Genomic DNA, 15,196 nt, shown 5'->3' on the forward strand with positions numbered 1-15,196 from the left:
TATTATTATTATTATTATTATTATTATTATTATTATTATTATTATTATTATTACCACCCTATTACACGCAAGAAGAGCCAACATGATGTGATGGTTTGAGTGGTATATGGTATAGTGGAATATGACTCTGGAGATGGAAGGTTTGAATCCCTGTTCATCCATGAAAACCACTTGACCATGAGCAATTTGAACACTCTCACCCTCAAAGGAAGACAAAAGCAAACCCCCTCTGAACAAATCCTGCTAAGAAGATCTCATGACAGGTTCATGAAATGACTTGAGAGCACACAACAACAATGTCTTACAAACAAGGCATACAAGACAAGCAAACACATCAGAATCCATAAATTAATGCATTAAAAAACATACAATTGGCCCTTCTTATACATGGATTTCTTATACATGGATTCAAGCATACACAGTTTGAAAATATTCAAAAAAAAAGTATAAATTTCAAATATCAAACCTTGATTTTCCATTTTTTAATAAGGGACACCATTTTGCTATGTCATTATATTTAATGGGACTTGAGCATACACAGATTTTGTTATACACGGACGATCATGGAACCAAACCCCAGCGTATAACCAGGGCCCACTGTACAGTACAAACAATTTATTGCCTAATACTGTATTATAGCCAATAGCTTCAACAATTTGTGAGGTACAGGGATTTTTCCCTTATGAACATAGTCTGTTAGTATTAAGTTTTATTTTGCTCTTAGATACAGCACAGTTTTATTATGACTTGTGTGGTCTTATTCTGTGTGTTTGAATAAAACACACTTGCATATAGGGTTGCCATAACCCTCCTGCCGGCGGGACATTCCCGGTTTTTCACCACTGGGGGCGTCCCTGCACGGTTTCCTCCTTGACTCCCGACTGTTGCCAATCTGGTGACTTTCACACCAAAATGGGTACTTTTCAGAGCCTTTGGAGTGATTTTGATGGTTGGTTTTAATGGCAATTTTGAGAGTTGAAATAAGTTCCAATTATTTTTATTCAATTAGGGCTATGTTTTATTGCCATATGAACTACAGGGACTTTTCAGGGATTTTGACTGAATATTTGGTGAGATATGGGGGGGGGGGGGGGATTTGGTGAGTTTTGGCCAAACGTTTGGGGAATTATCTTCGAGGCTTGTTGGAGGTTGCCAGACTCAGGAAGAGGAGCTCCTCCTCTGTTTGGTCCCCAAGGCAGCAGAGGGGAGAGGGCCATTTCCTTTGGCACCGAGGAGAGGATGATGATGAGGAAGAGGAGGAGGAGGTGCGTGGCCATTTTCAATATTTATTTTGCCCCTGTGTATTTTTTCTAACTTTGACTGCCAGGGCTCAATGCTCTGGAATTCTGGTATCTGTGAGGCATTTAACCCTCTGTCAGAGAGCTCTGGTGCCACAATAAACTACAATTCCCAGGATTCCATAGCACTGAGCCCTGGCAGTCAAAGCAGTGTGTTTTGGACACAGATATCCTCCTTTTGTGAGTTAATGAATGAATCCAGTCCCTAACCTTTCTGTCTTTCTCACACACTGCAGGAATAATAACCCACTTTGAGACTGCTTTAACTCAATGGTAGGGAATCCTGGGAATGCTAGTGTTTGGGAGACATTGAGACTTCTCTGTCAGAGATGGCTCTGAGGCCACAAAAGACTACAATTCCCAAGATTCCCCAGCACTGAGCAGTCTCAAACTGGACCATTTCCTCAGTGTGGATGCACCTGGTGAAGCATTCTGGGCACTGCAGTTCAACTACGTTTGGAGGGTTATGTGACTCCCTGTCAGAGATAGCTCTGGGGCCACAGTGTACTACAGTTCCCAGCATTCCCCAGCACTAACCCAGGACAGTTAAGTCACTCTCGAACTGGATTATTTCCTAAGTGTGGATGCAGCTTTGGTGAGGAACTCTGGGCATTTCAGTCCAGCTATGTTTTATTTCTGCAGTGTGTTTTGGACCAGACACAAAGTGACCAGACATCCTCCTCCTTTTCTAGGATATGTCTTCTTCTGTCAAATTTCAAAATGTCCTCCATTTTGATCATGCCTAAGCAACATGCATTTATATTAACATTTTTAAAAAATCATCAACTTTTTTCACGTGTCCTCCATTTATTAAAACTGTGTCCTACATTTGAAAATGTTGTCCTACATTTGTCTTGATTTGGAGATCCTGACTTCTGGCAACCCTACTTGCATAGCAACACTCCTTTGGTCTGGAGCACATGTATCCTTCTCCACTACCCCATCCCATGCACTGTATACCGCATAAATCCTATAGTTGATGGCCTAAATCTAGCCTTTTACTGGCACTGCAGTGGCAATCCAAGCTATGTCCCTCTGCCTTACAGCCTTCAATCAATTTGGAAGCATTCTAGGCCCTATAATGTTATACTGAACTAGGAATGAGAGATTGCCACACACAAAAAAATTCTGCTGGAAGAAGCACTTTCACAGGGCCAGAACAGATAGGAGAAAAAGTTTCTTGATCCTGCTTTTTCTGAAAGCAGGTCAAAAATCTGCTGTCCACACAGCCTGCTCCAAGGCAAGCCAAACACCCACAAGCAGTCCACATGGTGCAGCATCAGGCCGCATTGTGTCGTTATTTTTTGTTGTTGCTGCCTCTCCACCATGCATGCACACTGTCACATCAACACATTGCCTGAGACCTCCAATTACCTCTCCCTTCCTGCCTATTGGATGGCCGCCCTTTTGATCGGCCACAGGCATATGTGCAATGCACCACTGGTATAAGGCATTGGAGCATCAGTGTATTGCATGATACACAGGCAAAAGCCCCACCACCACCACCCTCTTCACCCTATGCACCCCTGTTGGACTGTCTGGTTTGTGCATGTTGTCATTACATCTATTGGAGTTGTCATACTTTCACTTTTTTGCATCCCTGCACTGGCACCAGGCTGTTTATATGCAAGTGTGAAGATCCCCATTTTATGCATTAAGTCAGAGCATTGGGGCTTCCTTTTTGCCAGGCATTTAGCCCCGAAGTGAAACTTTGTTCCACTTTCCACCTGCTTTCATCTCATGCGTCGTCTAAACACCCCACCTTCAAAGCAGCTGGAAGTCGGTTTATTTTGCCCACATGTTTCACACCACAGAAGTACCTCCCTTGATGGATTTAGGTCAATATACAGCACCTCTTGTTTTATCCTACCCCATTTTTGTTACAATGAATCGCCATTTTATTTTGCTGAATTATGTGCACTGGGCAACTGAAAGCAACTTAATAAAACAAAACAGATGGAAACAGAGAAAGATGATAACTGTGCAGAAAGTAGACCACACTTTAAAGTTTCTCTCTTTTTAAAGACCACCCTCCTTCTTTTTCACTTCATACCATATTAACCATTGTCAAACACCAGTGTATCAGCTCTGCTACTCCCTTCTTCACCCTTTACATAGGAGATACTTTACAGACAATCCTATATTATTCAAGGAAGCATATCTGTTTTATCAACTGGACATCAAAGTAAATGAACACCAGAGCACATAGGAAAGGACATTGTACTGGCAGTCTTAGTACTGTTTTAATGTTTTCCAAAGGTTACCTCATATAGTTCAAAATCTAAACAATGTTAAGAGACTTCCTTTTGTTATTTATAATTCAGTTACCACCCACCTGAAAACAGACAGAGGGAGCCTTGATATCAGTGTTGATTATCTGCATGTGCCACATATGGGGATTTACAGAAGTTTAGACAGCTATATAATTATGTATACAAGGGCATTCATACCCGTGTTGCTGTATTAATTTTGGCATTTTCAGGTTTATAAAAAAAGCCTTTCATATTACATATCAAGATTTTCGCTGACTCCATCCCTAGGACAGTCTTTCAGAAGTGGAAGAGACTGAAGTGGTTAGGAGAGGATGAGAAATTCCATTCCTGTGGGTGTCCTTATAGAAATGTTCCATTCCTGTGGGTGTCCTTATCATGATCTTTCTTGTTCTTTCTAGACAGCATTCTAATAAATTTGAGCATGTACAGTATATGAAATCTGTCATGGGTAACATTTTATGCTATGCTGTCATGTATTGTCACAACTGCACTTATCAGAAATTAAGTAAACAAGTAGAAGACAAAGTTCAATGATTTTCACCTTTCATGATTTCTATATCCACATTTTTCTTACAGGCCAAAGTTCCTGTCTTCTCCTGAGTTTAAAAAATCTGATCCAGATCACAGTGCTCCTTCTCTTCTGTTTTCTGTTCTTTTATTTCTTTCTAGGCTGTTTCTCTCCATCCTGGTAATCCAGGGATGGGCACAAGCTGAGAAATGGAAAGTTGAGGTTGAATTCTGATACCTTCATTACATTTAATGCAAAGTGTACAACTTAAAGTTCAAGGTTTGCATACATCAAATGACCTATTTTCTTTACCACTTTTTTCCTCTCACAGTCTGCCAATCACTTAAATACAGCAGCATTGACTAGGCCACATTTTATTAGTTTAGCTGCAAAATTATGAGGAAATCTGTTAAAAGCTTTACTGAAATCAAGACATAAAATATTCACAGCATTCCCCTGATCTACAAGACATGTTAATTCCTGCACTGCCTTTTCATTTGGTCTGGACTACATTTGGTACTGGCTCTAGGCCCTCTTGCTGCATCATTTGCTCTATTTTCACCAAGCTCAACACCGTTTTCCTTTTGGGGGAAGACCAAAGTCAAGTAGGTGTTGGGCACTTCTGCCTTTTCTCTGTCCCCTATTAGAATTTCAGCATCTTCTTTATGCAGCAGCCTGACCATTCCCATCTTCTTGCACCAAATATAACTGTCACCACCTCATAAACCCTCCTTTTTATTGTTTTTAACTTTTCTAGCAAGCCTGAGCTCATTCTGAACTTAAGATTTTCTGATTTTCTGTGGGAAATCCTAATACAAAAAAATTTTTTTTATCTTAATTTATATATAATATATATATCTAAATGTTTCCCAGTTATGACCTAGAAAGAATAATAAATAAATAATACAACTTTTATTTCTATCCCGCTTTTCGTTAAAAACAATCAAGCGGCTTACAAGCATTAAAATACATCCATATATACAAAATATCCCCCCTTAAAAGACAATTAAACAGTATAGAATTTAAAATTACATAACAATTAAAACCAATAAAAATGGCAGAGTCAATATATATATATATATATATATATATATATATATATTTGGGGGGGGGGGCAATCACCACATTGCTGAGTAGTTTATTCTGAAAAGGCCTGCCAGAAGAGATCCGTCTTGATAGCTCTCTTGAAGCTAAGTTGGTGATTTGACGGGAGAAGATACCACTCTCAGTCTCATGATCTCTAGATAGCTACAGCAGCAGCCGGATAACTGAATTCAGATTTCAAAAACAGATTCAAGAACTAATTGTCTCTGAACATGTGGGGAAGCCTCGCCATCTTTGACATAAAGTTACTTTTTAAAATATCAGTTAGCAGCGGAATCCTATTGTGTTTATAAAGACATACCACTGACCTAAAGTGGGTATGTTTGGGGGTAGGTAGACAAGATACGTAGGCAGAATGCAATCTGAAAGACAAAGTCATTCCCACATCTGGCTCTATCCTATCCTATCCTATCCTACCCTCCCCCATTCCTTTCATTTCTCAGACACACACACAGACACATCATCCTCTGCATCCCAATACTGACAAAATGCAACTACCTCTGTATGCGTGGTTTATATACAGCCATCCCCATTTATGAGACTACAACAACTTTTTCAGCCATTATTGATGAAACTGGAACAGCTTATGCATATTTTCTGCATCTACTGCTGATGCATGAACCTGAGAGATGCAACATGTGATCCATCCCATATATAAGCCAAACCCATTTAGTTATATCAACATTTTTCAAAGGTTGATTCACTCAAGATCTTAAACTGCTTGCAATGTTTTTATCAATATCTGGTAAGCATGTGTTGGCTATGTAAATTAAATAAATCTAATTTAAACAATTAGAATTAACTGCATACAATGAAAATGTGCATAAATAGAAGTTACAATAGTCCTCAGGCTTGTTTATGTTGTGCAAGACAGCTTAGTATGCCAAGAGGTCTGTTACATTCACTTAGTAAAATAATTTCTCCAAGAAAGATGTTAATGACCACCCAGTAGACAAATACATAGTTGTAGAATTAGAAAAACAAGTGAACCAGTTAGAAAACAAATGATGTCCATTAGGCATTTTTTCAGATATAATTAATTGTTGAAGTCTAATTATCCAAAGGTTCCATTTGTAATAGCATTGAAAAAATAAATATATAAAGATTGATAGTGCATGATCTTTCCCAGTAAATTTATTTGTATATCATCATGAAACACCCATTGTCAGAATGTAATTATCTGTCTATTGCAGAAGGCAATAATGAAAGCATTTCGTTCACTTTTGACATACTGTTCCAAGTTGCCATTAATTCAAGCATGATACGTATATTGAGTGCAAAAAGTATTTAAGAAATTACATTATAATTATTTGTTCACATGGTGTATGTAGTGTGTGTGAGAGTGTGTGTGTATAATGTTTTAGCACTTTTGTTATTAGTCACATTATTTACATAGGAAAACACAATAATTTTCAAATTTTTCTTTTAGCTGCTGCCAAGGCAACGCAAAAATATGTATATCCCTGTACATACCCTATCTCCACTGTTTAACATCCTCCCTCCAAAGCTAATTTGCAACTTAGGCCCGATACAGACGGGCAAAAAGTGCCGTCCTGGTGCCAATTTAAGGATTCCATAGGGTTGGGCTTCGATACACATCCAGCTCTAAAAGTGGCACCTGTGCGCCATCTTACCATGGCCCTACCCACATAGGGCATGCAACAATGACACACGGGCATCTGTGTGCCCAAATGGTGCTTGCTAGAAGTGGTGGCATGAGGGCACGTGAGTGCTTTTTAGGAAGTGCATTGGTGCCGCGTGGTGCGGTTGGCACAGCGCTGACGAGAGGTAGACAGGCAGCATGGAGTTGTCATCTGTATCCTCCCTTTATTGCTAACCACAAGGTGATTTCTTGTATGCATTTGCTTGTAATGTTTATTTATTAATGATGTTTCAATAACCCTTTTCCACAGTTACTAAGCAGGATATAACTAACCATATTGAACAACAATGTTATGATGTAACAATCAACAGGAAAATCATGCTGATGTATTAAAACATCATCCAAGCTACTGAAAGCAATTTAGCAAGCCAGAACGAAAAGATAAAGTTTGTCCTTTGGGAATTAGCACCACTGGAAAGTGAGGCAATTGTCCTCACCAGCAGAATTTCACTAGAAATCTGCTAACAAATTCCCAAAATGTAAAGCTTACATAATTATGCCAAATGAGTATCTTGAAATAGCATTCAACTAACAATAAACCCATGTAGTAGTGATATAGATAGATGGTCAGAAAAGAAGATATGGAATTATATTTTTTTAAAAACTACATTTTTAAAACAATCCTCAGTAACACCGCTTTAAAAACTAAAATGCAGCTCAAAGTGCCTTATAGTCATTGTAAAAATGAGAGAGTTTACCTTCTTTGGCAATACTAATACTGTTTAGTAACAATTCATCCAAAATTACAGCTTAACCAAGCACATAAATGACAGCCATGGCAATGTTCCATCTTCTGTGATGATACTAAAGCAGTAGGGAAAGTTGTACTTGCAGGATTTTCAACACTGAAGACTTGTTTGAAAGCTGTAGCTATAGCTGTAGCTGAACAAGAAGTCCATTGCTTAAATATAAATAAATGGGATGGATGCTGATTTAAATGGGGAGCAGACAGCTGAAAAGGAGTGACCTCTGGCCGCTCTGGTCACAATCAGGCTGGAACCATGGCGACCACATGGCCCACTCTCAAAATGGGCCAGTGCCTGCGGTCCCAAGCTATGCCAGCCAAGGGTTGGTTTAAACCAATTCCTTTTTTATCCATTTTAGTTATACTTCATGAAGTAAATGGGACATGAATCATAACAAACCTGTTATATGCCTTCAAACTGACTCTGACTTATAGCAAAACCATCCTAAGGTATTTGCAGCAGAATTTCTTATGATGGGGTTTGCCATTGCCTTCATGTAAGGCAGAGAGAGTGTGACTTGCCCAAGGTCACCCAATGGAGATCCATAGCTGAGCATGATTTCAAGCCCTGGTGTCATGAAATCTAAGTCCAATACTCAAACAATTATACCATTCTGGCACCCGGAGGTGTGGATGTGGTGCTGCATTTGCATCATGCACGCACGCCCAATATGGACGGCACCCCGTAAGGATGGCGCCATCCATATGTGCTAGGGTTCCGGAGCGCGCTCCGGAACCTTAGAATTGGCCCCAGGCCACCGCAAACCTGCAGTCTGTATCGGGCCTAAATTTTATAATATAAAACTACAAACACATAATTATATTGATTAATAATAATAATATTTATTTATACCCCGCTCACTTGTTCTTTGCTGGTTTCTGTTAGCAAGCAGAATGTTGGACTATTCTCTCTACATACAGTTATGTTTCAAACAGCCACTACTTAACACTTTTTAAAAATTTATTTATGACAAGAGTTTCATTTTGCTACAGTTCAAGGACTATCAGGAATCAAGGTAGTTTTTGATGAAGGCGTTGCAAAAAGCACTATCACAAAAATTTTCATGGAAGAAGAAAAATGGAAAACATCTGAAAAACCCAATATAGCTGCACAGCAAACTTAAGGAGGCTGAGAAAAGAAAAAGGAGTGTGTATATGGTTTGGAAGGAAAGACAAATCACCTAGGAACAGTACAGATGTGTAGCCCAACCTTGCACGAATAGTATAAGGAAACCTAAAGCTCAGAATGAGTTGTGACTAACTAGACAAGCAAGGAACGACAAAAAAGTAGTTCCCCCCCCCCCAGATACATTCAAGACAAGGGCCAAGGAGACAGTGGGACTGCTGTTCAGTAAGGTTGGCAAAATGCTAACAGATCACAACAAAAAAACATAACTACCCAAAACAAATTTTGCTTCAGTTTCAAAAAGAAAACTGTGTGCTTCCATGAAACAGTAGATACCTTGGCAAGGGGTCTGGATTGCAAATCCAGATTGATAGGAAGTTAGAGGCAATACAGACCGCTCCAAAGTTAGTCTGCAGCCACCCCTTTCCTGGCCAGATCAGGGCCGCAGCAACCTCAGGCCGTGGCCCAAACCCGGCCTCTGGAGGATGCAAAAAGGAGCCGCAAAAAGCTGATCCTTTTTGTGCCTTCCAAAGGGTATCATAGCCGCGACAGCGAGGCTGTATGGTGCCCCTTCGGTACTGCATCAGGAAGCACACCATGATGTTGTGCGCCATCTGGAATGCCACATGGCATCATGACACCCTGGGGGCAGAGTCAGGGCATCCAGAGTCAGGACACTGCACCCTGACGCCACCCACAGGCCGGCACAAAGTACAGGGTCTTCGTCAGGAATTACCTAGCTAACCTACAAGTTAACAAAGCTATGCCCTTTGTTTGTTTTTCAAATCCTATTTTTAAAATTTAAAAAACCCAATCATTTATGTCACTGAAAATAATAATTCAGATATATTTCACATTCAGTTCAGTTACGTACCTTCCTATAATGCATAACGAGACCATAAAGCAAAATATTCTTCTTTTTTATTTCCTTTGCAAGTTTAGTTAAGCTTTGCATTCCACTGCTAAAAAAATCATTTTCTAAAATATCCAAATGTACCTACAAGGAAAGGTGAAACAGAATTAATACTTTTCAGAAATGTTTCAGTTCTCATTTCAGTCAGTCAGCCTTTATTAGGCATACAAGTTCTCATTTTAAAGAAGTCAGAACAATAGGCTATCTGCTTCAAGTACACCAACTTTTGCTGTATTCTTTGGCTGCATCTACACTGCAGAATAAAGGCAGTTTGACACCACTTTCACTGCCATGGTTTAATGCTATGGAATTCTGAGATTTGTAGTTTTGTGAAATATTTAGCCTTCTCTGTTAGAGAGCTCAGGTGCCTCAACAAACTACAAATCCCAGAGTTCCATAGCACTGAGCCATAGCAGCTAAAGTGGTACCAAACTGCCTTTATTCTGCAGTGTGGCAGCAGCCTATTTTTGCTCCCAATAAATATTAAGCACACCTTGTTGTTGCTGTGTGCCTTCAAATTGTTTCCAATTTATAGTGATCCTGAGACAAACTCATCAGGGTTTTCTTGGAAAGATTTGTCCAGTGAGGGTTTGCCATTGCCTTCTTCTGAGTTTGAAAGGGTATGACATACCCAAGGTTACCTAGTGGGGTTCCACAGCCAAGTGGAGATATGAACCCTGGTCTTCCAGTGTCCTAGTCCAGCATTCAAATCACAACACGACATCTCACATTGAAATATAGTGGGACTTATTTGTCAGGAAAGATTTCCAGTATTTAATTCAAGATCCAGCATTGAATACTACAACAGAAAACTACTATTAATTCCACCTGTTATATTTTTAATACACTGCTTTAAATCTCCAGATAGTGCAAAACATGAAAACATATTCAGTGGATAACTCTCTCTCTCTCTACACACACACACACACACACACACACACACACACACACACACATATATATATATATATATAGAGAGAGAGAATTCAACAGGAGTGTAATATTAGCAAATCTTCAACTAATAGTCCAGATTTCTATTTGTCTTAGCTAAGTTGTCTCTTATGTAATTTTTTAAACAAAAAACAAAAACCTCATGTGACTATTTGTGTAAGAAATCATAATTTATAAGATGAGTTATGTATTAAATTGACCTACCGAGATGAGAACAACAGGATATAGAACAGAAGCATTTGTGCTTTCAAGTATTTGTACTAGCTGATGAGTCTCTCGAAGGTCAGACAGTTTATTCTAAAATAAAGCAAAACTAATGTTATAAAAAGTGCTTTCAGATACATTGTAGACTTACCATTTTAATTATACTATTAGCCTCTATTTTTCCCAGAAGGTGTTGATGTGTTTACCTAGTTCTTATACTTTACTGTAACTATGCCTAGGCACATGTAGCTGAAATAATAAAGTATTATTTCAGTTTCTCTCTTTCCTTTTCTTGTATTCTCTGTTGAATTACAGACTGTAAACCACTTTTGCTATGCCTATTTACTGATTTATTGTAAATAACATTTAGTTTACCCTTCCTATACACAGTTTATAGTCTTTGGATCCCAAGAGTTGTAAAGGAGAAAAAGAACCACAAAGTGCTTGGAAACAGGTTACCTGAACAATTGTTTCTTATCATGCATATCCCATATAAATCTTCCTGGCCCTCTAACATTTTACTCCATGTGTTCTGGCCAAATGAGGTGAAGGCCTTTTCAGTTGTGGGATATATGCTCCATGTAGCAATAACTATACATAAAGAGGTCAAAGGGGGATAAAACAGGCCACAACTGTATTGGTTGCATCTGCATATAAGCTTGGTACTAGCGTGGGTCTGGATCCAGGAATCAACCAACCTACCTGTTGGTTCATGAATCACTTGTTCACCCATCCATTTGCTGAGGAGAAATCTTAGATGACATGGACAGACAACACTGTGTGGCTTCCCTGCCACCTGGCAGCGGGGTAAAACCACCTCCTCACAAGCTGTGCATGACCCTTGATGCCCACAATAACAAGGTTCCATAAAAGGACACCCCCCACACACACACCTTAAAGATCCTGTTTGGCATGCAAGCCCCATATACTTCCCACTAGGATCTGGGCCCCATACCAAACAATCCTATATTTTTGATGAAAGATAAGAAAATAAAACCCATAAACAATGGTGCGACTATGAAAAAAGTATGGAGCGAGTGTGAGACAAAGTTCCAGGAGCAATGAAGGAGGGAGTGATGGGGGCTGGCTTATATAGTTCAGCCCTGACCAGAGTTAAGACTGAAACTCTGGTCCCACTTACCAGCCAAGTCAGATGCTTCTGACTGGCTAGTGGTTCCTGCACTTTTACTGAGGCTGCGCAAACCACATAGCTTTCTATTCTAGAAAGGAGAAACCAGCTATACTACCTAAAATGCTATCTTCCAGGCCCTGCATCCATCCAACCTGCAGCTGGTATCTCCTAATATGTTGTGGAACACCAAAGAGACTTGACTGGCATTCCAGATTGTTCTCTTTGGTGTCAGGTAATGCCTTTTTATTCTTCCACTGTGGTTGAGATTTTTAGATCTTAGCAAGTCTGATGTTTTAGTTTATTCCAAAGCTGTTTTTAAGGAATATTTAAAATAATTACATCAATTTTTATTATATTCTTATATTTTATGGGCATTAAAAGCTATTTTCAAACCACCCAAACAGCATAAGCTATTGGACAATATACAAATATAACAATAAATAAATAAATAAATAAATCATTAAAATCATAATGGAAAAGAGTCTTTATGCAGTGAAAGTTAAATTCACTGCAGAACCATCTTCAGAGATGACAATGACAAATTTTGCCATGACAACAAAACATCTGTTTCACAGAAATGTATCTAGAAAGCAAATAATAAGAGTATTTTTTGAACTGAAGTATGCCTAGAAAGTTAGATTTCTCAAAAGCATGGAACAATTTGGATAATAACAATAAAGAATTTAACCCAATCAAGCCAAGTTGCATTCTTTTGATAAAAAACAGAGCTGTCACTAATGTGACAAGTGGAAAAAGTCTAAAAATGGTAAATCATATTTGAAGCAGTAAGGATTTTCTCAAGAACATTATACTTGGTTGGATGTCTTTGTGTAAACACATTCACATACACCAAAGTTGCAACTTTGTCAACCGGTAATGGTAAAAATAGTGAGAATTATTACAAGACTTAGAATTAAACAAGCTATAATTGCTCAAAAGTAGGAATTGTTGTTTTTGTTGTTGTTATGTGCCTTCAAGTCATTGGTGATTTATAGCGAACCTATTACTGGGTTTTCTTGGCAAAATTTCTTTAGAGAAAGTTTGTGTTTACCTTTCTCTGCAGCTGAGAGAGTGTGATTTGCCCAAGGTCACTCAACGGGTTTTCATGGCCAAGTGGGGATTTGAACCCTGATCTGCTGAAGTCCTAGTCCAACACTCAAACCACTACACCACATTTGCTCCCTAAAAGTAGGAATACCTCTTTATAATTTTGCTAACTGAGAAAAGTCAATCTTTCATGTACTAACATCAAAACCTTTGCATAGGATGTCTCCAGTTGGAAAAGATGCCAGCAGTGCTTTTCCTAGTCAACAATCACGTAGTCATCAATAGTATTGATGATTACATTAAACATATGGATCAGTTCAACAGAAATCATGTCCTTCAAGGTAGCAGTCCTGTTGGTTTGACAGAGGACCATGAAATTTGTAAGCAGGGCGCATTTCACAAGGACAATGCATCTAAGTCAAATGATAAGGCCAAAGAAAAAGAGAAATCTTTTTTGAGGCTGCCTTTGATATTTCATAGTACTTACATTTATGCAAACAAAGTTGTAGCACTGTTCTAATAAGATGTTTTGTAAATGATTAGCATTTTCAGAAACAGATGTAGCTGTACTTTTAACCACCTGAAAAAAGAAATTGATTGTATTGATAAATCTGCTATTAAGCAATTTTATTCTGCATATCTTAAAGCAACCACTACTGAAGTGTTACAAGTCACTTACATGGTTTAAAGGTGGCAGTTAACATTTGGCAGGAAAACCTGAATGTGCTATTCTGTGTAACAGAACAGACATAATTTGGAAACCATTTTCATACCCATCCATAGGTCTCTCAAGTCAACCCTAGAAGAAAGGTTTACAAAACTTGGTCTGCTCTCACTCCCTGGAGTAAGACCCAGGTGGACGGATGATCTGTTAAATACTGTTGTTGTTGCTGTTAGCTGTCCCTGAGTTTACACCGACTCATTTATTCTTTTTATTTTATTTTACGTTTATCCCACCTTTCTCCCAAAGTGGGACCCGGTTAAATATATTGGGCACCAATAGTTATTGATCAGCAAAGACAATTTGCTGGACAATCTAAATGGAAAAATAACCCATAATATGAGCTTAAACAAGTCTACAATTATTCTACTTACTGTAAAAGTCCTTTGACAGAAGCTATGTTCGGTGGCACAAAATCCGTTGTAAATATATTTCACAACAGAATTCCTAATACTTACTTTCACATGATTCTTCAATGTTTCATGAAGCAGAAACCCCACTTGTGTGGCATCTCCCTTTGTATTACTGATAATACAAATTTGTTGTAACATGGTATCTAGTACAGAAAATATAAAACCAAAAAGAAAAAGAAAAGAAACAGAAAGAGACTTATAATAATTTTTTAAAAATCTCTGTCATTTTATGTGTGATTTTAGAAAGTTTTTTTATTGACACACAAAAATAGTAAGATTTTTATTTACAGAAAACATTTTGTAAAGAGGGAATGAAACCAATTTCAGTGTTTCATCCCATGTTTGGATTTGCCTGCTTTGCACTTTCCAATATCATATCTCAAATTTCAAATAAAGCAAGTTAAAATTGAATTACAGATACTTAGGATGCCTTGAACTGCATGTTCCAACATTCATTTCTTTTTCTAATTCAAAAAGACAATGGGTATTTCTAGAGTTTGCTTCCAACATGTTTAGCACTATTGATGACGCATATTAGATCAGAACACCAACATTCATGTCAACTCAAATATGGTGGTTTTTAATTTAAATATAAAGTGTAGAAGAACTGTGATTTACAAGTTCATGGGAATTAGCCTTTAGTGACGCTTAGAATATTGGACAATTAAAACAAATGGTAAAAAAAAACCTTTTGAATCATCATACACAGTGCAAAGACAACAAGACTAATGAAAATAAAAATCTGGAAATTTTACTACATTTGTCAACTCCTCAGATCTCTCAAAAGGGTTACAAATTAACTCTTATCACATTTGTTGTTGTTGTTGTTGTGTGCCTTCAAATAATTTCTGATTTATGGCTACCCTATAATGGGGTTTTGTTTGCAATTTTTTTTCAGAGGAGGTTTGCCATTGCTATCTTCTGAAGCTGAGAACATGAGACATGCCCAATTTCACCCAGTGGGTTTTATGGCTAAGATGGGAATTGAACGCTGGCCTCCAGTATTCAAGCACTCAAACCATTATGCCACGCTGGCTCTCCTACCACCTGTATGGCTTTATGTAAGAGCCTTTGCACCATGTTGAGATACAGATGAAC

At 38.3% G+C, this 15,196-nt stretch overlaps 1 protein-coding gene across 3 annotated transcripts in view; it reads right to left on the bottom strand.

Annotated features, from left to right (window-relative positions):
* Window positions 1–15,196, bottom strand: part of CRPPA (CDP-L-ribitol pyrophosphorylase A) — a 63,573-nt gene that overhangs the window by 13,331 nt on the left and 35,046 nt on the right. Inside the window, exons 6-10 of one of the 3 annotated variants that reach the window (XR_006104738.1) lie at window positions 14,144–14,241; window positions 13,452–13,544; window positions 10,786–10,878; window positions 9,592–9,714; window positions 4,113–4,281 (exon numbers count right to left, since the gene is read on the bottom strand). Coding sequence is in view for 1 of the 3 variants with exons in the window: in XM_042476312.1 (XP_042332246.1) it covers window positions 9,592–9,714; window positions 10,786–10,878; window positions 13,452–13,544; window positions 14,144–14,241 (407 nt within the window). In the remaining 2 variants the exon portion in view is untranslated. Of the gene's footprint in view, window positions 1–4,112; window positions 4,282–9,590; window positions 9,715–10,261; window positions 10,430–10,785; window positions 10,879–13,451; window positions 13,545–14,143; window positions 14,242–15,196 lie in introns of those variants that run through there. The other 2 variants (XR_006104739.1, XM_042476312.1) reach the window with 2 other exon arrangements.

Source organism: Sceloporus undulatus, chromosome 6 (assembly GCF_019175285.1).
Source record: "Sceloporus undulatus isolate JIND9_A2432 ecotype Alabama chromosome 6, SceUnd_v1.1, whole genome shotgun sequence".
NCBI classification, from domain to species: domain Eukaryota; kingdom Metazoa; phylum Chordata; class Lepidosauria; order Squamata; family Phrynosomatidae; genus Sceloporus; species Sceloporus undulatus.